General features: G+C 46.0%; 1 protein-coding gene across 2 annotated transcripts in view; it reads left to right on the forward strand.

Moving 5' to 3' along the window:
* The window catches only part of LOC147898422 (2-oxoglutarate (2OG) and Fe(II)-dependent oxygenase superfamily protein), a 55,388-nt gene that overhangs the window by 29,094 nt on the left and 2,448 nt on the right, over positions 1-23,846 (forward strand). For both annotated transcript variants that reach the window (XM_087379372.1, XM_087379373.1), the window contains 2 exons: positions 5,856-5,971; positions 6,061-6,154. In XM_087379372.1, the coding sequence (XP_087235498.1) occupies positions 5,856-5,971; positions 6,061-6,154 (210 nt within the window). The remainder of the gene's footprint in view (positions 1-5,855; positions 5,972-6,060; positions 6,155-23,846) is intronic.

Raw genomic sequence — 23,846 nt, forward strand, 5'->3', positions numbered from 1 at the left:
TCTAAGATATTGTATGGGATTGAGAGGATGAGTGGAATGGATCATTGTAAATACCATAGGTATGAATTATAAATACCTTGGTATGGGATGAGAGTTATTTGTGTATGGGATATTATGGGGTTTTTAGAAAATAGGAAGAGTGAGTCATATAAAGAGGTGGGCTCATATCCACGTGTTCCAATAATATAAGAGAGGCCACATGCCAAGCGTGTGGAAGGCATGTGGAGGAGTGTGGAGTCGAGAGGAATCCTTCTAGAATTCCTATGTGGAATAAGGAAGATGTGGACATATGGAAAAGAGAGGGTCCCTATGGGCTTCATGTGGGGAGACTCTTGACTTTCTCAATATTTTAAGAGTCTTGAGCATCTTTTGATGGGACACATGGCAAGAGTAGCCAAAAAGGACATGGATGGTGACATATGGTCTTATGTGATTAATGGGGAAAGGAATCTACAGGCAGCAATTGTAAATGGGTAAAGGAGGGTGACAAAATCTCTATAAAAGGAGCCCTCCTCTCCCTTGTTCATTATCTCTTCCACCATTAGGCCTCATGTTGCTGTAGCTCCAGTCTCCTCAAGCCTCTTCCATGAGCCTGCTCTCCCTCTTGTAGATATTCTCTTATGTAGACTCTTGAGTCCATCTCTCTCTAGTTTATTCTCTCTCTCTATGAGTAGTCTGTATGAAACCTCTTCTTCTCCCTTGTGTTTGTAGTATTTTGAGTGTATTTGAGTGGAGTCTTACTCTCATGGCAATGAAAGTCACTTCTTATCATTTTCCTTGAGTCTCCATTCCTTTTCTCCATTCCTATGTCCTTTTCTCTCTCTATTCAAGTCTCTAAAGTAGTTCTTGTTTGAGAGAGGGTTTGAGCGACTAGGGCTCCACATGGATAGACTCCCTCCCTTCTAGTACAGTATGGATGCTCCATTTTCTCCCCTCTTGTCACACGAGGTCAACCAGATAATCCATGAGGATCTCTCGCAGCTACACACATTCCGGACCTGGTTGGGACTGAATGAACTCCCAGTGAAGCTTAGGTTCTACAGAGATTACTACTTGCACATCACAGAGGAGGGTTTCATTGACCCCCCAGGATACATGCAGATCCACTTACCCCACTCACGGAGGATCTCTAGTAGGCAGTTCCGGTTCTCTTTACATAGACTTCGTATTGAGAGTGGCCGAGCAGAGGGCCTACCTAGAGAGAGGAGCATATGCACGTTATGTGACATGCAAGAGGTTGAGACGGAGGAGCACTTCATCTTCAGGTGTCTTGTTTACTTTGAGATCCGAGGGTGTTTCTACTGCCTCTTCATAGATAGCTTTGGGGTTTTGTCCGGATTCCTCTGCTACCCAAACTAGAGATGTTTGGCGGGCTTGATCCATGAGGTAGTCAAGCACCGCGAGAGGATACTTCATTCATGGAGACAGTAGCAGACTCTTTACTTTATCCCCTCAACATAAAGACTATATCGGCCTGTTGGATTAGCGGTGCTAGATAAAGAAGTAAAAGGGATTATAGTCTCACCTGATTGGCCTACAGGATTGGCTCCACTTGAGGATGATCAACCCCTTTCCAATATATCTGATTTCTTGCGGAAATCAGTTAAAGCTTACAAGCTTTATCTGGCACCCCTTTTTCTCGTGGCTCGCCTAATTTTAGACGATGAATTGAGTAGGGGGGAGCCCTATTTATGTACGATGGATTGAGTAGGAAGGAGACCTATTTATGTGCGATGGCACTTGGGCTGCGATTATCGTTCTTCCCGCCATCTCAAGCAGCTTTGGGCACTCTGTTTTCTTGCTCACTTCTAGCTGAGGGGATTGGCGATTCCTTGCACTGTTTTGGTATGCAGGGAGAGGACTTCTCTTAATCCAATGCACTTACACAGCCGCACTTTCTTCTATAAGTCGCAAGTTGTTTACTGCCTGAATTTCCCTTGTTTGTCAGTGGAAGGTTACCTATTGTAAGGGCGATTTCATGGAAGGGAAAGGCAATAATCGAACTCCCTCACTTGATCAATGCTTCATGGAGATCTAGGATGGAGTTTAGTCTTAGTTGAGCTTTTGAATGCCAAATGATAGGCTATTGCTCAAACTCTTCAATGCCCGAATGAGCGGACAAGCACGCTTGCCCAACGTTCTTCAATCCATCTGCATCCAAGCTCCTCAGAATGCTCAACCCAAGGCTATCTAGGTTGCATGTCGTTGTTTGGCTGAGGGTGGAAGTCTAGATGCCAATCCGCTATTGTATTTTTTTAAAAATTTTGGGCAAAAAAGAAAACAGCAGCCCTGAAGGTGCTTAGTATGGAAAAACCGGAAAAGGCTGAAAGAAAAGAACCGGCCTGTTCCAGGGAAACCCAGCTCACTGCCTAGGGATCTTTGGTCCTGGGGCTAACAGCCAAGTGGGGGGACTATAGAACCAGCGAATCCCTCGCGGAGTGAAGATGTAGAAAACTCCTGCAGGCCAAGCCTTGCAGAATCGGTCACGCCTCTCGATGGTTGCTCTAGAGCCTAGAGTCCCACGCTCCCAGGTGGAGCGTAGAGTGTAGATGATATCCTGCCAGATGGCGACCATGGTAGCCGAGGGTGGAACCGGATGCTCACCCATCACGAGACTGCAGTGACCCACCGAAATGTTCCACGTAGTGATACTGATTACCACCTCCCAAACGCTATCCTCCGGAGGAGAAGGGGGAGCTAGGCCCTTAAGGGAAAAGGCTATTGGGAGTTCATTACTAGAGCTGAACAAGAACCAGTTATTCCTAATGTTCCCAATCAACAGGAGTTGCAGGCATTTAAAGGTTGACATGAGAGAGCTAGGAAAGTTATGTACTGGCTGTCTGTCAGTATTTCAGATTCTATGATTGTGCATATTCAAGATGCAAGCATGCCGAAGGAGGCATGGGATACTTTGACAAAAATGTATAGCACAAATACACAAGCCAGGAAAATGCACCTCAAGCAGGAGTTGCATAATGTGCAGAGAGAAAATATGAGCATCAATGACTACCACATGAAGGTGAAGATGATTGCAGATGCACTTGCTTCCATCGTCGAGGGGGTCCACCTCGAAGAGTCCATCTGAAGCCTCTTGCCAATCCGTGTGGTGTAGGAAAAGAAGGGCACCTCGTCCCTTTGCTCAGCAAGGCTGCCCTTGAAGGGCCAGAACCACTCTCCCAGATCCCATTGGACCTCCCTCAAGGGTGTACCCTCCCACAGCCAGAGGCGCCATCTGGGGGCATCCTGCTTTGAGATACCGGGAGGGTCAATGTGCCACTCCTTCCCCAAACGCGTCCGACCACTCTGATCATCTGCCAATGAATCCTATCAAGACTCCCATCCATCTCAGGGTCTCTCTCAGTGAATGGATGAAGTAGGCCTTAAGGTCCTACAAGTAAGAAGCCATGGTGTGTGTTGCCTCGCTGCATCATCATCCTGAAGGGAACACCAGCTCGAGAAAACTGCCCCAACCAAATGCTGTCCCTCCAAACGCGAAGTCCCTCCCACTAGGACTCAGGGATGGCTAGGTCAATCTCTCTCATCCGCTGCCTGTCCCTTGCAGATGCGCTACGGCGCCAAGCCTCGCCTCTGCCTTGATGGGTAATCTGCTCCTTCCCCAAACGCGTCCCACCACTCTGATCATCTGCCAGTGAATCCCATCAAGAATCCCATCCATCTCAGGGTCTCTCTCAGTGAGCGGATGAAGTAGGCCTCCAGGTCCTACACGGAAGAAGCCATGGTGTGTGCTGCCTCGTTGCATCATCATCCTCAAGGGGACACCAATTCGAGAAAGCTGCCCCAACCAAATGCTGTCCATCCAAATGCGAAGTCCCTCCCACCAGGACTCAGGGATGGCTAGGTCAATCTCTCTCATCCGTTGCCTACCCCTCGCAGATGCGCTATGGCACCAAGCCTCGCCTTTGCCTCGATGGGTAATCTGCTCCATCTGTCAAAAGACCCCGGCTGGACCACTGTCCACAGTGCCCAACCAATGTGCATCCGCTGTCCAAGCATACGTCCCTCCTGATCTTGGATCTCTGGGTGCCACATAAGGGGTTGACGCTCAAACTCCTCTCTGCATCAGGGCGGAGCACGAATGAGACCCCCCTGCTAGTCTCTGCAAGACCCTATGAAGGCTCCTCATCAAGGGGGAACCCTTCCCTATAAGGGGGGCCTCTGAGAAGATCCATCTGTGTGAAAGCTGCCACTGTCCTCCGGTGCGTGGGGTGTTCTTGAGAAGCCCTCGCTGTAAGATGAGCTTCCAAGGCTCTGCACCTGGGGTGAGGCCGTGAACAATCAACTTGCCTAGGAGGGCTCTGCTCTGCATCTCCGGATCAATGATACCCAAGCCTCCCAATGCCTGCGGCATGATCACCGTCTCCCAAGTGACCCGGGCTCTAGTATTCCGCGTGCTGTCCGAACCTGCCCAAAGGAAGTTTTGAACCAATCGTCGGAGCTGCCCAATGCATCCTTTGTGAAAGCACCAGCGGGAGGCGATATACCAGGCCGTGGCAAGAAGGACATGGTTTGCCACTAAGGCATGACCTGCCAGGGAGAGCTTGGCAGAGTTTTAGTAGAGAAGCTTGCGCCGAACACTCTCAAGGACCGGGGCGATCTGCTGCTCTGCTGTAATGTCAATACCAACCTGGCATCTGAGGTATTTCCTTGTTTGGCCCCGCGGTATCCATTTGAAGCCAAAGTCACTCCCCCACTCACGAATCTCCTGTAGGAAGAATGTCCAGCTGAAGACCTTTAAAGAAAAAACGGGGGAGCCTAGCTGACAGTAGACCAGTAGGGCCAAGAAAAATCATGGGAATCAGGACCACCACCTTCGTGGAACAAGGGGGAAAACCCTTTGACCAGCCTAGAACAGAGCCAATTTAGGGGGGCTGCTTTGACAGGGGAAGCAGCCAACAAGCCTACCACCAGGCAGTGCGACAGCAGGGAAAGGGCGGAGGTGATCAAAGAATCAGAAGGGGGGAGGTGGAAGGAAGTGGGGGTGGGGTGCCAAATGGCGTAGAAGAGAGGTGGAGAATGGGGTGGAAGGGGCAGGAGGAAAGGCAGAAGAAGGCAGCAGGGGGGTGCGGAAACAGATCGGGGGGGAAGGAGGGGCGGGGCGATGGAGATTAGAGGATGGAGGGGGTGGAGCTAGGAGGAACAACACGGGCAGGCAGGGTGAGCCTAATTAATCTCTCTTGTAGATCATATGCTTCTTTAGAAACCTCTGAATCCTAGAGGGTCCCTTGTTTGAGCCCTTAGCTCTTCCCATGAGTTGAACCATAGTGAGGACGTGCATGGCTTTCACGATTGTGTTTGACAGCAATCATAATGCTTGAACCTTTGGTAGGAGTTACGGTGGGCCTTGGTAGGCAGCCCAATGGACTTTGTGATACTTCTGGAGCATGTGTTTTTACTAGCTGTGATATTCACATATGCTTGGAGGATTTTTCTTCTTAGAGATCCCTAGGGCTAACTAGGGCGCCTTCATAATTGGCTCCACATCTGGAGGGGCCTCCGCCTGCCCTAGGTGACCCAACTTGATTGTGTGCTTGTCTCAAGTCGACCGTTATACCGACTTGATCGCTGGATTATCTACTCCCTGTCCTTGGTCGGGTCTTTTAGGCAGAATGGGCTCTGCCATCTACAATGTCCAACTGTTCATAGTGCAGATTTGAGTAATGAATTCTTTGACTTTCCTACATTTCAAATACCTGTGATTGTTCTTATCATTGGAGTTTCCAATGGTCTCATTTATTGACTATGAGTTGGTTTTATTTCAGTTCTTTACAATTTGTTAAAGATGTTACTGCCTTGCATTGTGTCAATGAATTTATCGTTCACTCGATGTATTGCAGAACCATTTTCCACGGACATTGCAAGCTCTTATCTTGTATAAACTTTCTCCACTTGCAGCTGAGCTATTGACAAGAAAATTTGATGAAATGGACAAAATCTTCTCTGAAACCCAACAGTAAGCTCTTATACAGAAAGATTATCATTTCTGCTAGCAAATGAATATTTATCATTACGTCGTACATAAATTTTTTGATGATGCTTCAGGACAGAGTTCTACAAAGTTTTTTATAGTGTCTTTGAAGACCCACAGACAGCAATGTCAGCATTACTTGATGGAAAGGAGGCATTTTCTGCTATGGTACATTATCTACCACTTTGTGATGTGCATGTATCTTAATATGCATATTGCAAATGTTACTATATGCGTTGGTCTTCTGGACATTAATTTGGGCTTCTAAATTGTAAATTTTTTGGGGGGTTTTCTTAAGTGTGAAGTTTAACTGCTAAGTTTGTGAGTTTTTTTAGTGCTGGTTTGGAGGGTCCTTTGATATACTGGCATTACACTAAATATTATTTTTCTGATGTGGCATGAGACATGTAGAAGTCAAGAACAAAAAGGAAACATTTATCTAGGACTGAAATTGTGAAACTAAAATGGAAGCCTTATTAGTAATACAAATGCAAGATATGATTTTAGAAAGTGATAGTGCTTGGTTGTGTGGAGTGGTTTATAAATTCTCATAGGATAGAGGACACAAATTATGATCTTGCTAAATTGGAACATCCCTTTAGATGCTTTGTTTTGCCCAAAATCTCCAATTTATAATGCTGCAACTTGCAAGGTGTATCAGCAAATCAAATAGGAGGGTTTTTGTATGCTCTCGAAAAAACTTAGCTGAAAGCACTATTCTTCCAGTCCAGCCATGAATGCATGTCCTCAGGCTTGTCACATCCAGGCTTACAGTTTATTGGGTGCAGAAAGTTGTATCACAAGTAGATCTATCATGGAAGAATCTTCAACTTCTGTCTTGCAAAAGGAAAATCTTATGGTGAAGCTGGGTTTACTAGTGTGAAGATGATAATCTTGGTTTTACCAAGGTCATAGTTACCAAGGAACAGGAACATTCTGTGAACGTCCGAAGCCAGAACGGGAATGTTTACGATGGGGGAACGGGAACGTGATGTCATATGACATGTCATCAAATCACATGGAAATATACCGAAATATGAAAACCAAATCACTTTTAACAGCTCTAAACTTTCCGTTTCAGCTTTAAACTTTAAAAACCATACCAAAGTCCATAGAAAACTGAAATGTACATTGATGAAGATGTTTGCAATGTGCATGATGCCATAGACGTGCAGATGCCAGAAAATTATAGATAAGAGAGCATATAAATATGCAAAATACAATAAAAGGAGGCCATGCCTCGGTCCTGCAGCCTCGGGCCTGAAGCCCTCAATACAAAATAAAAAAAATTGACTTGAGAGCCAAGTACATGATATATAGAAAAAGAGAGAGACAGGCAGTCAGGCTGTAGGTCTAAAAGTGGCCTCCCCCTTTTCCTGTTGAGCCTCATGCTGCTTAGGAGCATCTTTTGCTGCTTTGATCATCCTGTCAGGTCAAAATTCAATATATGGTTCAAGAGTGCACTCTGTCCTAAACTTGTTAAGCAAATGCAAGTTTGCATAAACAAATACAAGATCATCTGCCTTTCGAACCCCAATCCTGTTCCTCTTTTAGATGCAAGGTTTCTAAAATTGCTCTACAAGTGCTTAACAGGCAGGGACCTAGCACGCTGGATGAGTATGCAGATGGCCAAACTCTGCAATATTGAAGCATCTCCACCATAGTCCTTCCCACCTCATAAGTAAGGTTATGATTGGATCGAGTTCTCTCTCCGCCTTTATTGTTGGTTTTTGGCAGAGGCTTGCGATTGAGACTACGCTCCCACCTCTGTTTTAATGGTCTTGTTTTGAATAAAATATATTATTTCTTACTGTAAAACACAGCTTGTGGTTCTTATGAGTGGGATGCATGGCATGAACGTAACTCTACAAGGGCTCAGAGACTTAAGCCCATTGTTTTGGATGACGTCTTTTGGGATGGTATTGGTCTATTGCTTTAGGTCACAAGGCCTATTCTTATGATGTTGAGGCTTCTTGATGGTGTATTGGGAAAGATGTATGAAGGATGATTGAGACAATTCAAAGTCTGGATGCTTTGCATGGTTGAAGGAAGGAGGAGTTGAAGGCCTCCGAGTGGACAGAATATCATTCACCTTTGGAGGTTGCAGCTTTTGTTTTAGATACAGATTTCAAGGGAAAGGGCAAGAAACAGATACATAGATAGTGCAAGAATGGGGCATAGCATTGAGAGGACTTGTCTCAAATGCAGATGATGGAATGAAAGTGTGTGAAGAGCTGTCATATTACAAGCAAGGAAAAGGCTTGGTTGGTTTATAGGATGCACAAAATGACAGGATTAAGATTTCTTCTGTTCATGGGTGGGGACAAAAGTCAATTCCAAATCTTCACTATAGATCACCGAAAAGGAAAAACCAAAGTCAGAAACAAACTCACGCATGCGAAGGGGAAATCCTTTTTTTTGCAGCAAGACATGCGTACTTTCCTCTAGCGAGAAAACCCCGCACCAAAAGCCTATATTGAGGGTGCCAATTGGAAAATCAGACCGTCGAACCTGCTTGGAGGGAGAAAAGGGAAGGGCAAAAATAATCCATGAAGAGGACATGGAAGCAAAGGGAAAAGATCAATAGAGCCAGTTGCAAATGAGGTGCTCTTCAAAAGCTATCACCCGACGAGGCAAGGCTGAGCATAAGGTAATGGGATATCTCAAGGTGTATGCCGCAGGCACACCTTGGGTTCTATGTGTGTGTGCTAGAGGCACAGTTAGGTGCCCATAAGCACTGTTAGGTGGTGGTAGATGCCACATAGGCTGATTGAGAGATTCTAGGAGCTGATTGAGGAGATGATTGTGGAGCTCGGTGGCTCATGTAGAGGTGCCTACATATGGACCTCACCCTTCTTCATTCTATATGCATTCTCTTGTTTCGTGTTCAGCTTCATGCTTTCCTTTCACTTCTTCAACATGGTATCAGAGCACTATGATCCTCCTTGAGCCCATTTATGCCATGTCATCATCATCATCTTTTTCTTCTTCCCCACCTTCCTCTCCATTTTGCCCCTTTCTGCCCAACCACTTGGAGGGCTGAATTCTCCTCCTACGGGCGACCTCTTCTAGAGTCCTTCTGGCTGGAGAGACCCTTCATATAGGCAACCTTCCACGTCAGAGCAATTAGGAATGGTGCCCTTAGACGCGCGCAACAGCCGCTTTCTTCTTGACGCCATTTCGTGCAATACGACTTGTTGGAGCAACCATTTCGAAATTCCTCTGAGCCATGCTTGCACAACAACATGAGCTAGCCCCTGTCCAAATTTGAAGTGAAATGGTCCACCAAGGAGGGAGAAAACGTGAAAAAACCAGTTGACAATCAAGCTCTTGGCTATGGCGACGTGACGCGGCATTTCGACTTTCCTCTTCAGTGGCTCTTCTCTGGTATACCAGCTTTATTTCTACCTAAAAAGCCCTCTTTTCTTTGCCTTGAAGAATGAGATACAAGCCCTCCAAGATCAGGCCTTTGTTTTGGACAGTTTTGACAGTGTTGTGAATTTGGTGCTACATTAGATGCTACTTTGGCATTTCTGATACTTTAAAGTGTTGAATAGCATCAATACAATTGTGGCTACAACTTTCCTTCAGGTTGCTATACCTGGATTTGCTTAGAATACTTTCATTTAGCCACCTCTATGAAGCATGCAAGTTGAAGCATCATTTCCATTATGATTTTTATTATGGAATTTGGCTACAAGCCTTTGCTACACCAAATACTTGTACTTTGAAGCTTTTCAGCTTTTTCTAGCCTTGTAAGAGAGTAGACACTGCCCATTTTGGGTTAGACCCTCTCATGGCTACCTTCTTGAATATTGATAAGTTCAATGGTAAAGGCTTTCACACATGGCAGATGAAAATTAAGTTTGCATTGATGAGGAAAAACCTCTGGGGGCTTGTCAAACGTGCTTCAACTTCTTCTTCAACAGCCTCTAATGCTGGAGAATCCTAAGCTCCTACACGCTCGGCACAAGATCCTGCTAGAGAGGAGAAAGCCTATGGCATTATTGCTCTCGGCTTAGGAGATGACTATATTCATCACATTTCTGATATGGAGTCTCCTTTTGAAGCTTGGCAAAAGCTTGATATTCTTTGTGGTGCTAGCTCTCACATCTCAAAATTGTCACTTAAGATTGCTTTCTTTGAATTGAAGATGGCTAGTGGCACTCTCTTGGTTGCCCATGTCAATCACATGCGGAGTCTCATGACTCAACTTGCTTCTATCAACTCTCCAATCACTACGGATGATGCAATGGCAGTATTGCTCAAAAGTATGCTTGAAGATTATGATCATGTTGTCACCACATTGAAAAATCTTTCTAATCCTACTCTTGAAGGTCTTATTACTGCCCTTCAAGAAGAAGAAAGGCTCAAGGAACTCCGGAGAGGCAATGACACAACCTATGCCATAAAAACTCAGATGGGTAATTTTCCACCTTGCAAACATTGTGGGAAGACTAATCACCTCTCAAAAGATTGCTTCAAGATCAATCCTTGCAAATATTGTGGCAAAAACAATCACCATGTAGTCCTGCGAACTGAATGGAATAAACTATTGTGTTCTTTGTAAACACCTCTGGTCACCATATGATGTAGGCCATGTGTATGTGTTTAGCTCCATGGTACCGCCTGCAGACATTGTGTGCATGTACATGCAGGGGAGATAACCATTGGGGGGTCTTATGTATCCCTTTGTTTGACTTCACACCCTTGGGAACCCTTGCTAGCATGAGATCCTAGCCATAGATTTATCCTTGACCACCATGAGATGGCTTGAGACACTATGTGACTAGATGTATCCTTGACATAGCCTGAGGCATTCCCTTGAGGGGGGGTTTGATGGGATATCTCAAGGTTTATGCCCTAGGCACACCTTGGGTTCTATGTGTGTGTGCTAGAGGCATAGTTAGGTGCCCATAAGCACTGTTAGGTGGTGGTAGATGCCACATAGGCTGATTGAGAGATTCTAGGAGCTGATTGAGGAGATGATTGTGGAGCTTGGTGGCTCATGTAGAGGTGCCTACATATGGACCTCACCCTTCTTCATTCTATATGCATTCTCTTGTTTTGTGTTCAGCTTCATGCTTTTCCTTTCACTTCTTCAACATAAGGGAGAAAGGAAAAGGGCTAGAAAGGGGGCGGGGGGTTGTCCTTGAGAAGGAAGCTTAGCACCACCCTAGCTCAGCTAGGGGCAGCACGATGGAGCTAGGTTCAAATAAGTTTTCAGCTTTAAAAGCCGCTTCAACATGATGATATTGTGAGCAAAACGTATGTGAAAATTCTTAAAGAGATTCTTTAGAGATGTTTACTAAAATAACCAAAGTCTAGTGGTGGCGAGTGATGAAAGTTGCAACACGATTGCCCATATCAATGGAAGCCTCTACTCAATCCAACTTACCAATCTCTTTTGATACATAACATTGCTTGTCCCCCACATACTCAAATGGCCTGCATCCAAATGCTAGCCAGCCTCTTTGTTGACTTTTCTGCTTTTGAATTGTGAATAGAGTATGAAATGCTGCCCTGAATAGAGCGGCTCCTAGTGTTACTCCATCCATCTCCCATCGTTGTGACATATCTGAGCCATTTGTCTTTGATGGAACTCCAATGGCGGATTTCTTTGTCTCTAAAATTGTGGGGTGTAGGGACTTACACGAGGGAGGAGTGTATAATGTCATAAGCTGCAGCCTCCACCACCATATCAATGAAGTAAGGATTGTAGACATGAATGATTCTGTTGCACTTGGCGATGCTGAACTGCGAGGATCAAGAACCAAGAGTGTTTGTGATCCAATATTGCTCAACCTCTTTGCAAGTGTCTTCAAATGTGTGACATTTGCTGCTCGAACTGAAGGGCATAGCGAGATGCCTTGCCCCCTTACTCCCAATAAATGAGCCCGCACTGTCTGTGCCTCCACTTTTAATTGCTTTTCACAAGCAACAATTCCACTTGCATGCTGCTGCTTTCACTTTGTCGTACTTTGCCAGGGATCCACCTCCAACCACCAAGGAAGCATATGCCTGATCAATGCCATGTGGAGGAGCATACAACAATATGCATGTGCAATGCATCAATTTGTGACTGCATTTTAAAACGTGAGAACACGCAAAAAACTCAACAATATCCTCCTTGACATGAAAAAGGTTGCCAATGGCCCCTCCTCAACGACATCCTCCTTGGTGTGAAAAAGGTTGCACTATGTCGGGACGATCTATCATCCTCCATTGATAGTCTATCTGGGGAGGGGTCTCCATTGGCACAGACAAGTTTCTTGTGGCAATTAGGGAACGCGTTCCCCCTTCCTGAATGGAGAGAGCGGTGTTCCCTAATTGTAGCCAAACCCATAACGTGTTCCATGTCTCTGAAATGTGTACCGGGTCTGAAGCAATAAAATGCCAAAAGCCCCACGACGCTCATGCATGACTTTCGGCTTTACGGCGTGGGTTAGTTCTATGAGATAAGCCAATGATCTCCATGGATGAGGACCTTATCCCCCTACAGGTTGACGAGAGACGCTCCTTGTTGTAGCAGCGGGATCAGGCCTGTAAGGATGGAAAGTGGCCAGTAGTACGAGATGGACGACTTCTAACAGGCCCTCGTCGGGCAACAGCCCCCCTCCCACATAGGGAGGCGAGGTCTATGAGACTTAGATCTCCGAGACCCTATCTTGTACCATTTGGAACTGTAATGATATCTTATGGTCAGAACCAGGAAACTTCTCAGAATCCTATACAGGTCGCGACATAGTCTTCTACACAGAGACACATCAGAGTCCAGAGTGCCCACTACCAGTAGTCAACGGGTTCACATGAGAGTCTGCCTACAGAGATGAGACTAAGGACACATGGGAGTATGAGGGTCAGGGGAGTAGCAGTTCCTTATAGATCCACCTTTTTGGGGACCATTTCAATAGAGCAGAGCGATGCACATTCTAGGTTTCTTTGGATCCGCATCTGACACATGGGCAGTTGGGATCTGTTTGTTGTAGCATGCTACTTCCGTCCTGATACCTCCCACACTTTTCTAGAGATATCTGAGATGAGGCTGAGACATCTCCATTTGCAGCCCTCTATTAGTCCATTGTTGACTTCTCGAGCCACGGAGAGTTGGGGACTTCAACACGAGGACAGATGCCCACCAGGTACCACTTCTCGAGACATTCTATTGCCAGACGTTAACCTTGAGAGTGTAGGTATGCTACGGGTTTTGGTTGATAGACGAGGTCCGATCACATCTTATGGGCAGGTCCTACTAGATCTTGGCAGGATGCATGATCTTATTATTTATAATGGTCTTGATAGATGGCCCGTCTCAGGTGGTCTCACATGCTTCCCACATGGGGGAGGCTCTAGCGTTGTTGATTACATCATGGGATCCCCTGCTTTCACATCTCGCATCACTGATTTTACTGTGGCACCTCTTTCCCTAGGAGCTGATCATACCTACTTATTCTTTAGTATTTCCACTCCTTGTCGCACAGCTCCTTCCACCCCACTAATTTCTTACTCCACCCATCATGACATACGCTTCGATCATGATCGCTCATATATTTACTCGGGCCGTCTGTACATACTTCTCACTTATATTGACTTCATACCCCTATTAGAGGATCGCACTGCCTTGATCACCCGCTCACTACACGACGTTGCACTTCACGCTTTTTCTCACACCACTCGCTCCACCCGTCCACCACCACTCAGGACCGTACCTTGTAATAGTTGGTATGATGATGAGTGTCAGGATTTATGCCGTTAGCTCAGATTCGAAATAAAAAACAATCTTTCGAGCGAACCAGAGACGCTTATGTGAGTATTGTCGACTGGCACGTAGAAAGAAACTAGATTTCGTTCGCCGGAACGAGGGCTTACTGAGCGTTTTGTTTAGTAACAACTCTAAGGACTTTTGGTGGAGATTTCTAGAGGGACGGTCCCCCTCATCTCTCATTGACACTCAGGTCTGACATAACTATGCAAGCACACTATATGACATCCCAAATCAGCAAGTCCCTGACCTCTCACATATACCACGCCCCACTTCCTACACCCTCTTCACTAAGGGGGGGTGAAGGATATTGTAATGTAACTTCAAAATGGCGGAGCGAAGGATCATGAGGGGCTATGCACTGAGTTCATTGCATACGAGATTAATCTCCTAGCCCCAATCTTAGCAAAGCTCTTTAATGAAGCGGTTTGCTTGGTGTTTCCACGCATCTGGACCATTAACACTATTTCACCTATCCACAAGGCAGGGGATCCTAAGAGCCTGGAGAACTACATGACCATTATGATTGGACTTTATGCATGAGGGCTTGATTTCGAGGTTAACCGATTCACAAAGTGTCGAGAACTTAGAGCAGCAAGGCAGGTTGGATTCCGGCAGGATCATGGGACCATGGATCACATTCTCACGCTTAGATGTATCATCGAGGAGGCGAGGGCACGGAAGGAGAGGGTTTAGTGTTGCTTTGTGGACTTCCGCAAGCATTTGATACGGTCCCGAGAGCCCGCCTCCTCCGACGTCTACAGCATTTGGGTTATGACCAGGAGATCATTTGGGCTGTCAGGGCACTTTACGAGAGTCTCGGGCAAAGTCTGAGCAGAGTCGGGGTGGGCAGACGAGATCATGAGCACTATTGGGTTCAAACAAGGGTGTCCTTTATCACCTACCCTGTTTGGCCTCTACATGGACGAGCTCGAGACAGTGATGCAGATACAGGGGGGGGGATGGATGCTCTCTTGCTGGCACTTTGACCCATATATTGTTGTACGCAGATGATGTGGCACTTTTATCTCCCTTAGTAGAGGGGCTCCAAAGACACCTTGACGCACTACAGTCTTTTTGTGAGTTTCATGATTTGAAGGTCAACCTTGGTAACACCAAGGTTATGGTCTTAAGCCGTCATGCACTAGGAGTAGTTCACGTTTGATGGGTCACCTGTTGAGATAGTTTCATCATACATGTATCCGGGGGTTGTCTTCTCTGAACCCATCTTCACTATGAGACCCTTGATGCAGGCCTACCTGGGTAGGGGATACGCTTCATTGGCTAGACTAGAGAGACAGTGCTTCCGCTCGCACTTTCAGGATCCACGGACCAAGGGGCTGCTTTTTGACTCCTCGGTCCGCCGAGCGGGGATGTATGGGAGCACTTGTTGGGGGCCATACTTGTCGGATACAGAGTGGGCTCGTGTGGAGTGGCTACAGGCTCTCATGCTATCACGGATGATTCATGGTAAGGCGTCCGTTCCTCACTAGATCATTCTGGCTGAGTTTGGGTCATCCCCATCGAGTTAGGGAGTACGGGAATTACACTTCTGGACGCAACAGACTACCTTGGCTAGCTTTGTCCTCCTCTATGGCACTTTCAGCAGGGGGGACGACCAGAGATGTTGGTATGCACGCATTGAGAGAGGGTTTGAGCGACTAGGGCTCCACATGGATAGACTCCCTCCCTTCTAGTACAGTATGGATGCTCCATTTTCTCCCCTCCTATTACACCAGGTCAACCAGGTAATCCGTGAGGATCTCTCGCAGCTACACACATTCCGGACCTGGTTGGGACTGAACGAGCTCCCAGTGAAGCCCAGCTTCTATAGAGATCACTACTTGCACATCACAGAGGAGGGTTTCATTGACCCACGAGGATATACACAAATCCACCTACCCCACTCATTGAGGATCTCTATTGGGCAGTTCCGAGTCTCTTCACATGGACTTTGTATTGAGAGCGGTAGAGCAGAGGGCATACTCAGGGAGAGGCACATATGCACAGTATGTGACATGCAGACAGAGGAGCACTTCATCTTCAGGTGTCTTGTTTACTATGAGATCCAAGGGCGTTTCTACTGTCTCTTCAGAGATACCGTTGGGGTTTTGCCCCGGTTCCTCTCCTACCCATACCAGAGATGTTTGGCAGGCTTCATCCATGAGGTAGTCAGGCACCGTGAGAGGATACTTCAATCACGGAGACAGGAGCAGACTTTTTACACCTCTGATTTGAGGTCACATACAGACTTGTGGATACCCTGGGAGCCTTACTGCCATCAACATTCTTCCTGGTCACTCACTTTGGAGGATATTCTGTGCTCATTCAATTCTGTATTTGTCTATTCTACCTACAACAGAGGTGGGGGGGGAAAAACTCTGTTTCTGCTCAGCTTGATAAGCTTTCTGTAAACTACTCGGTGCTTTCTATCAATTCAAACAACGGATTTTGCAGAGGCATTTGAATGAGATGATTGCGAGTTGCCAAACACATATACTTGAACTTAAGAGTTTGCAATTAAGCTGGAATTAAGACTTATACAGCTTAAACACAAAGTGACATCATTGGAGAATGCAATATGATTGAGGGGCCAAGACGGGCCCCCCCCCTTATCCAGGCTCACTTTATTCTTGAAAATGGAGATACAAGACCAAGGTGCAATGCGCCTTCCAAACTGATGAACTCAGTGAAAACCTAGGACCTAGATACAAGACTCAAGAGCATATGTACAAGGTAGACAACAAAAAGGAGGACTCCAAGCTCAGGTTTCAGCTCTTGGCTTGCCCAATCCACAAGGAAGAAGCCTGCAACAATCACCACTTACATCCAACATTAGAGACAAACACTAGTTTCTAGAAAGATAGTAGAAACAACATGAAATAGTGCTGTAAATGAGATAAACTTGACAATACAGGCTCCCTTCGTGACTTGGCCCTTTTGTAGATGAAGTCCTTGATGCCTCTGAAGCTACCTTGGGTGAGGAGAGTGTGGAAATGGGGCTGGAATGAGAACAGCTTAGAAAAACAGCCTGTAGGCTAGAGAGAGAAAGCTTTTATGGAGTGATAGCTGTAGAGAGAGAGTGCCTATGCTGATCCCAAGGGAGGAGATGTAAGAGAGGAGCTGCTGCTGTTCCAGAGGTGCACAGAAAGGCAGATTTCTGCAAGGGAAATGGGCTGGAACAGTAGAGAGAGAAATTCTGCAGTAGAGAGAGAAAGACTGCAGCAGGAGAGAGAAAGGGGCTGTGGCTGCTCCAGGCTAGGTGAAGGAGAGAGGATGCTGCTGCTGTTCCAGAAGAGCTGAGAGGGGGCAGATTTCTGGAGAGGAGGGGCTGGAACTGTAGAGAGAGAATGTGCTGTTGTAGAGAGAGAAAGTTCTGCTGAGGTGAGAGAATGGCCTGGGGAGAAGCTGGCTGCACCCAAGGAGCTGGAGAGGTTCTGCTGCATCATCTAAAAGGAGGGAGAAGAAAAGTGACGAAATTTTCATGTGTGGAATGAAGGGGAGAGGCCTTCTTTTATAGGCTCAGCCCCCCTCCTAGGCCTAGAGTGGAAGGTGGACACTTGTCCCAGATTTTTGGTGGGCTGCAGTCCCAAAGAGGACAGCCCACCACTTGCCCTAAATCTACCAGATTTGGGACCAAACACTTGGCCTGCATGCCCTGCCACTTGCCATGCATGCTGCCACATGTGTGGGACAGGTGGACTGACCTGCCAGCTCAGATTCCAAGTGGCAGTCTGCCACGTGTCAGCTGCCACGTCACTCCCAAAAACCCTAAAATTTCAAAGTTGTCAGAATTTAATTCTGATCGCACACACGGGTTCCTAACAGCTTAGACTATCTATTGACGTACTCTAAGGTCATAATTGAGCCATACTGAGCTCATTTGTTTGTCGTCTTATCTTGTATCTCCATTACTCTTGGCATGCTGCCAGGCCCACACCCAAAGCTCAGGGAACATTCTCTTGAATGGTTCCTAGGTCGGTATGCAATCTGTGCATTTGATTGGTCCCATGTTTGGGTACTCAGGTGGGGTGTGGTTTCTAGATGTCCCTCTCAAAGAGAGGCCATCACTCTTGTGGGTCACTAATGCCCATAACCCCAAGCAAGGGGGTCCACCCTCAAATGCTAGACCTAGTCCCCATTGTCCGTAACTGAACAGAAGGAAAACATTTCATTTCTTAATAAGCATACTATTGAAAAACAAAAAGAAATAGTACCAAGCAAGTGGATACATGTTGAAGCAGGATGACATTCCCTCCGTCTTTCATTCGGTTGTCCGCAACTGAAATGCTTCCTCATAAGCATCCAGGATTTCAGGACACTCTTGAAATGTAGCTCTGTCCACCCATTGGGCATCGGTGGATGGGAGCCCTCTGAACTTCAAAAGGTACATTTTGCGAGTCATGCCTCGACGTCCCGTATTGAAGTTATGCAAAATAATTTGCTCTGGGAGCAACAAGATCTCAGTGTCCTCTACTTCAGGTGCATCGTCCAGTGTGGGCTCTTGAGGTGGTTCCCCAATGAAGGGTTTCACCAAGCTTACGTGGAAGACATTGTGGATCTTCCAATGCTCTGGAAGTCTCAATCAGACCGAGACATCATTTATTACCTGCAACACCTGAAAAGGACCATAATATCGAAAGGATAGCTTGAAGTAGATGCGCTTTTTGCCCACTTTGGTTTTTAACCGGGCTTCCTCAAATTTCAATAAGACCCATTGGCCTTCTTTCACTGCAAACGCCCTCCGTCTTTTATTTGCAGCTGCTCTTTGTTTCTCCTGTGCCTTTTGAATGGCTGCTCGAACCGTGGCATAAGCAGAGTCATAATCCTACACGAATTGATCAGCGGCAAAGATTTTCTCTTTTGTTTGCATGAGTGGAGTTGGTAAAGATCTACCATATACAATTTCAAAAGGAGCTTTTCCAGTGGAGGAATGAATTGTGTTGTTATAAGCAAACTCCACAAGAGGAAGGAATTTCTCCCAAAAGGTTTGCTGGTCATGCACATAAAATTTCAGCAAATCCAAGAGTGTACTATTCGTAACTTCAGTTTGGCCATCCGTTTGAGGATGAAAAGCTGAGGAGAAACTTAGAAGAGTTCCAAGGTTCTCAAACAAAGCCTGCCAGAAGTTACTAGTGAACTTTGAGTCTCTATCTGATACTATAGACTTGGGCATGCCGTGATGTCTAAAGATGTGTCTAATAAATAAATGGGCAGCTTCAGGTGCCTTGAGATTCTTTCTGCAAGGAATGAAGTGGGCTTGCTTGCTGAATCGATCTACTATCACCCAAATCATGTCATGATTTTGATTGGTCCTGGGAATTCCTGTAATGAAGTCCATGGTGATGTGTTCCCATGGTCTCTCAGGAATGGGTAGGGGCTGAAGTAAACCCTTGGGTTTTCCTCTCTCATACTTAGCTTTTTGACATGCGAGACAAGCTAAAATGTAGGCAGCAGTGTCCTTTTTCATGTTAGGCCAGTAGAAAAATTTATCCATGGCTGAAAAGGTGGCCACAATACCCCTATGACCAGCATAGGGTGGGTTATGGCTTTCCTCCATCACTTTAGATCTAAGCTGCTTTGTGATACATAGTTTGTTCTCCATGAATAAATAGCCATCCCTGATGTGGTAGGCATGATGGGTGCCTCCATCTTTCAAATGTGCCCATGGCTGAGAAAAATCAGCATCTCCCTCATAGAATTCTTTGAGGGCTGTTAGCTCATCATGATAGGGAACTGAAATATGGTGAAGCCGTGGTCTACGAGAAAGGGCATCAGCCACTACATTCTCTTTTCCAGGAGTATATTGTATCTGAAAATGAAATGATTGCAGAAAGGTAGACCATTTCATATGTCTCTCTCTGATCAGAGGTTGAGTTAGAAAATATTTAAGACTTTCATGATCAGTTTTTACAAGAAAATCTATCCCTAAAAGATAATGTTTCCAAAGTTTGAGAGCATGAATTACAGCTAAGAGTTCTTTTTCATAGATATCATAATGAAGTTCAGCATCTCTTAGTCGTCGGCTTTCAAAGGCCACAGCATGACCATCCTGGGTAAGAGAAGCCCCAAGGCAATCGCCACTGGCATCAGCTGCTACTAGGAATGGTTTCCTTAAGTCAGGAATGATAAGTACAGGAGCTGTAGTCAGGGCATGCTTTAGAGCATTAAAAGAGTCCTTTTCTTTTTGGGTCCATCTGAACTTTAGATTTTTCTTAGTGAGATCATGTAGAGGGGCTGCAAGTTCAGCAAAATGCCAAATAAACCTTCGGTAATATGAGCATAGGCCTAGAAAAGACCTTACCTCATGGGCATTCTTCAAGTCAGGCCACTCTACAATTGTCTGTATCTTGGCTGGGTCCATACGGACACCTTCTCGTGAGATAATGTGACCAAGATAGTGAATCTCAGGAAGAAAGAACTCACTTTTCTTCTCATTGATGTAAAGAGCATTTTCAGCTAAGATTTGAAAAACAATCTTTAGATGTTCCTTATGCTCTTCCTCATTCTTGCTGAAAATGAGGATGTCATCAAAGAAGACGGCAGTGAACTGTCTATAGTTCCTGAACAACCGTTCCATCAGTCGATTGAACGTGGCTGGGGCATTAGTAAGGCCAAATGGCATTACCATATATTCATACAGCCCAAATGTGGTTCGGAAGGCTGTTTTATGAATGTCCTCAGGTACAACTCGTACCTGATGGTAGCCACTCTTAAGATCTATGCGGCTGAAAATTTCAAATCCTCCTAAACGATCAAAGATATCGTCTATACGAGGAATTGGGAAACGATTCTTAACCGTCTGTTTGTTTAAGGCTCTATAGTCTATGCACATCCTGAAGGTTTTATCCTTCTTTTGGACTAGTAAGACAGGAGAGCAAAAAGAAGAACTACTGGGTTGGACCAATCCCTTGTCCAAGAGTTCTTGGACTTGCTTGAAGATTTCATCTTGTTGAGATTGACTAACTCTATATGGGGGTCTATTTGGAGGTGAAGACCCTGGAACTATGTCAATTTTGTGATCCTCTGGTCTCTCAGGAGGGAGGTGACTAGGAAGTTTCTGAGAGAAGCAACTAGAGAATTCCTGAAGGAAATCTAATCTTTCTTTTGTGAGAGGATCTGACTTTTCTTCACTTGGTTGCTTATCGCGTACAAACACTAGAAAAGAACATACTCCTTTCTTAAGCAAATTGGGAGATCGTGCATGACTTACCATAGGAATGGTGTTTCCTGAAACTCCCGCTGTAATGCTCACATCTCTACCCTTATGTTGGAGGGTTAGAATATTCTTCACATAATCGATTCGGGGGTTGACTTGCTTATGCCAGGGCATGCCGAGAATTACATCTGATCCTTGAAGTGGTGCCACCATGAAGGGTAGATGATCCAAGTACCCCTGGATGTGTACCCGAAGCTTGCCGATGATGGGGTACACCTTCTCTTCTTGGTTCTTGAAGGCTGCAGTTGCCTCCAAGGCTTCTCCTTTATCCTCTGGGGCTATCCCCAAGTTCTGTGCCATCTCATGAGAAATAAAGTTGTGAGTAGCTCCACTATCGAACAAAAACAAAGCGGATTGATCCTTTACCTGACCCCATGTTTTCAACAAACTATGGGTGTCGTTTACAGCTCCCTTTTCCGGAGGTGCTTCCACCTTGTTGACTACCAAAACTGGCTTTTTGAGGGCTGCTTCTTTGTTGCTGTTGTTTTTGGCAGCTTGAGGGCATTCGTAGAAGTTGTGGCCTCGATCGCCACACTTGAAACACCGCCCTTCGGAGTAATACTTTTGCTTCTGTTGTGGAGACAATGAGCTGAAAGTGCGGGCTGCTTTCTTCGAAGGAGGCTGGCTGGCTGACTTTTGCTCTTTTGGTGCGTCCTTTGCTGTCTCCTTACCCTTTTGTTCCTTGGAAGAGGTTCCCTGGGACTTCCGCTTGTTGTTGCTGCCATTCCGCTTGTTGGAGAAAGATTGTTTCTTCTCCACCTTCAAGGCGATGTTGATGGTGTCTTCGAGAGAAGTAGGAGTGGCAATGTCCACCTCATGCTGAACGATATACCGTAGGCCAGCAAAGAACTTCCTTTGCTGCTCTTTTTTATCCTTCCTACTGAATGCTTGAACTTTTAACAAAGTATCCCAAAAACGATCAACATACTCACTGACTTTCTCTTCTTGGCGTTGGCGGAGGATGTCCCACTGCACCATTGTATCTCTCTTAAACTCCTTATAGGCAGGAAGTGCCTCATCAAATTCTTCTTGAAGTGCTTCCAGGTGTGGGTTTGCTGTCCAGTGTTGACCATAGCTGCCCACCAGAGTGAAGCACGGTCTTGCATGTGCAAGACGGCAAACCGGATCTTTGCCTTGTCTTCGTACTCGTCCCCCTCAAAGAAATACTCGAGGTCTCGGATCCAGGCCAGCAAGACCTCGGGCTTGTCCTCTCCCTTGTACTTGGTAAACTTGAAGAGCTTATCTCCAAGAGGTACCTTATGCTTTGCATACCTTCGTCTCCGTGGACGTCTCGAAGGAGATGGACTCTGATGACGCCGTCTACCTCGAGGAGGGGAAGAAGAGGATGATCTTCCCTCCTTGTTGGAGTTGGTGTTGTCCGCACGGCCTCTTCCTTGGGATTGGGGCTCTATGTCATGAGTTCCTGCTTGGCTGCTTTCCAGCACTTGAACCTGTTGAGCAATGTTTGCCAAGAGAGCACTCAACTCATGCAGGTTAGGAGGAGGGTCAGGTCCATTGGCTGCCATGATGACAAGATAACTCAATGAAGGAGAGACTCAACAAGAGAAAGCACAGAGTACAGGACCACTGCCTAAGCTCTGATACCAATGTAAACTACTCGGTGCTTTCTATCAATTCAAACAACGGATTTTGCAGCGGCATTTGAATGAGATGATTGCGAGTTGCCAAACACATATACTTGAACTTAAGAGTTTGCAATTAAGCTGGAATTAAGACTTATACAGCTTAAACACAAAGTGACATCATTGGAGAATGCAATATGATTGAGGGGCCAAGACGGGCCCCCCCCCTTATCCAGGCTCACTTTATTCTTGAAAATGGAGATACAAGACCAAGGTGCAATGCACCTTCCAAACTGAAGAACTCAGTGAAAACCTAGGACCTAGATACAAGACTCAAGAGCATATGTACAAGGTAGACAACAAAAAGGAGGACTCCAAGCTCAGGTTTCAGGTCTTGGCTTGCCCAATCCACAAGGAAGAAGCCTGCAACAATCACCACTTACATCCAACATTAGAGACAAACACTAGTTTCTAGAAAGATAGTAGAAACAACATGAAATAGTGCTGTAAATGAGATAAACTTGACAATACAGGCTCCCTTCGTGACTTGGCCCTTTTGTAGATGAAGTCCTTGATGCCTCTGAAGCTACCTTGGGTGAGGAGAGTGTGGAAATGGGGCTGGAATGAGAACAGCTTAGAAAAACAGCCTGTAGGCTAGAGAGATAAAGCTTTTATGGAGTGATAGCTGTAGAGAGAGAGTGCCTATGCTGAGCCCAAGGGAGGAGATGTAAGAGAGGAGCTGCTGCTGTTCCAGAGGTGCACAGAAAGGCAGATTTCTGCAAGGGAAATGGGCTGGAACAGTAGAGAGAGAAATTCTGCAGTAGAGAGAGAAAGACTGCAGCAGGAGAGAGAAAGGGGCTGTGGCTGCTCCAGGCTAGGTGAAGGAGAGAGGATGCTGCTGCTGTTCCAGAAGAGCTGAGAGGGGGCAGATTTTTGGAGAGGAGGGGCTGGAACTGTAGAGAGAGAATGTGCTGTTGTAGAGAGAGAAAGTTTTGCTGAGGTGAGAGAATGGCCTGGGGAGAAGCTGGCTGCACCCAAGGAGCTGGAGAGGTTCTGCTGCATCATCTAAAAGGAGGGAGAAGAAAAGTGACGAAATTTTCATGTGTGGAATGAAGGGGAGAGGCCTTCTTTTATAGGCTCAGCCCCCCTCCTAGGCCTAGAGTGGAAGGTGGACACTTGTCCCAGATTTTTGGTGGGCTGCAGTCCCAAAGAGGACAGCCCGCCACTTGCCCTAAATCTACCAGATTTGGGGCCAAACACTTGGCCTGCATGCCCTGCCACTTGCCATGCATGCTA

Source organism: Dipteris shenzhenensis, chromosome 9 (assembly GCF_047967505.1).
Source record: "Dipteris shenzhenensis isolate YYH24624 ecotype China chromosome 9, Dip_SZ_1.0, whole genome shotgun sequence".
In the NCBI taxonomy this organism is placed as follows: Eukaryota; Viridiplantae; Streptophyta; class Polypodiopsida; order Gleicheniales; family Dipteridaceae; genus Dipteris; species Dipteris shenzhenensis.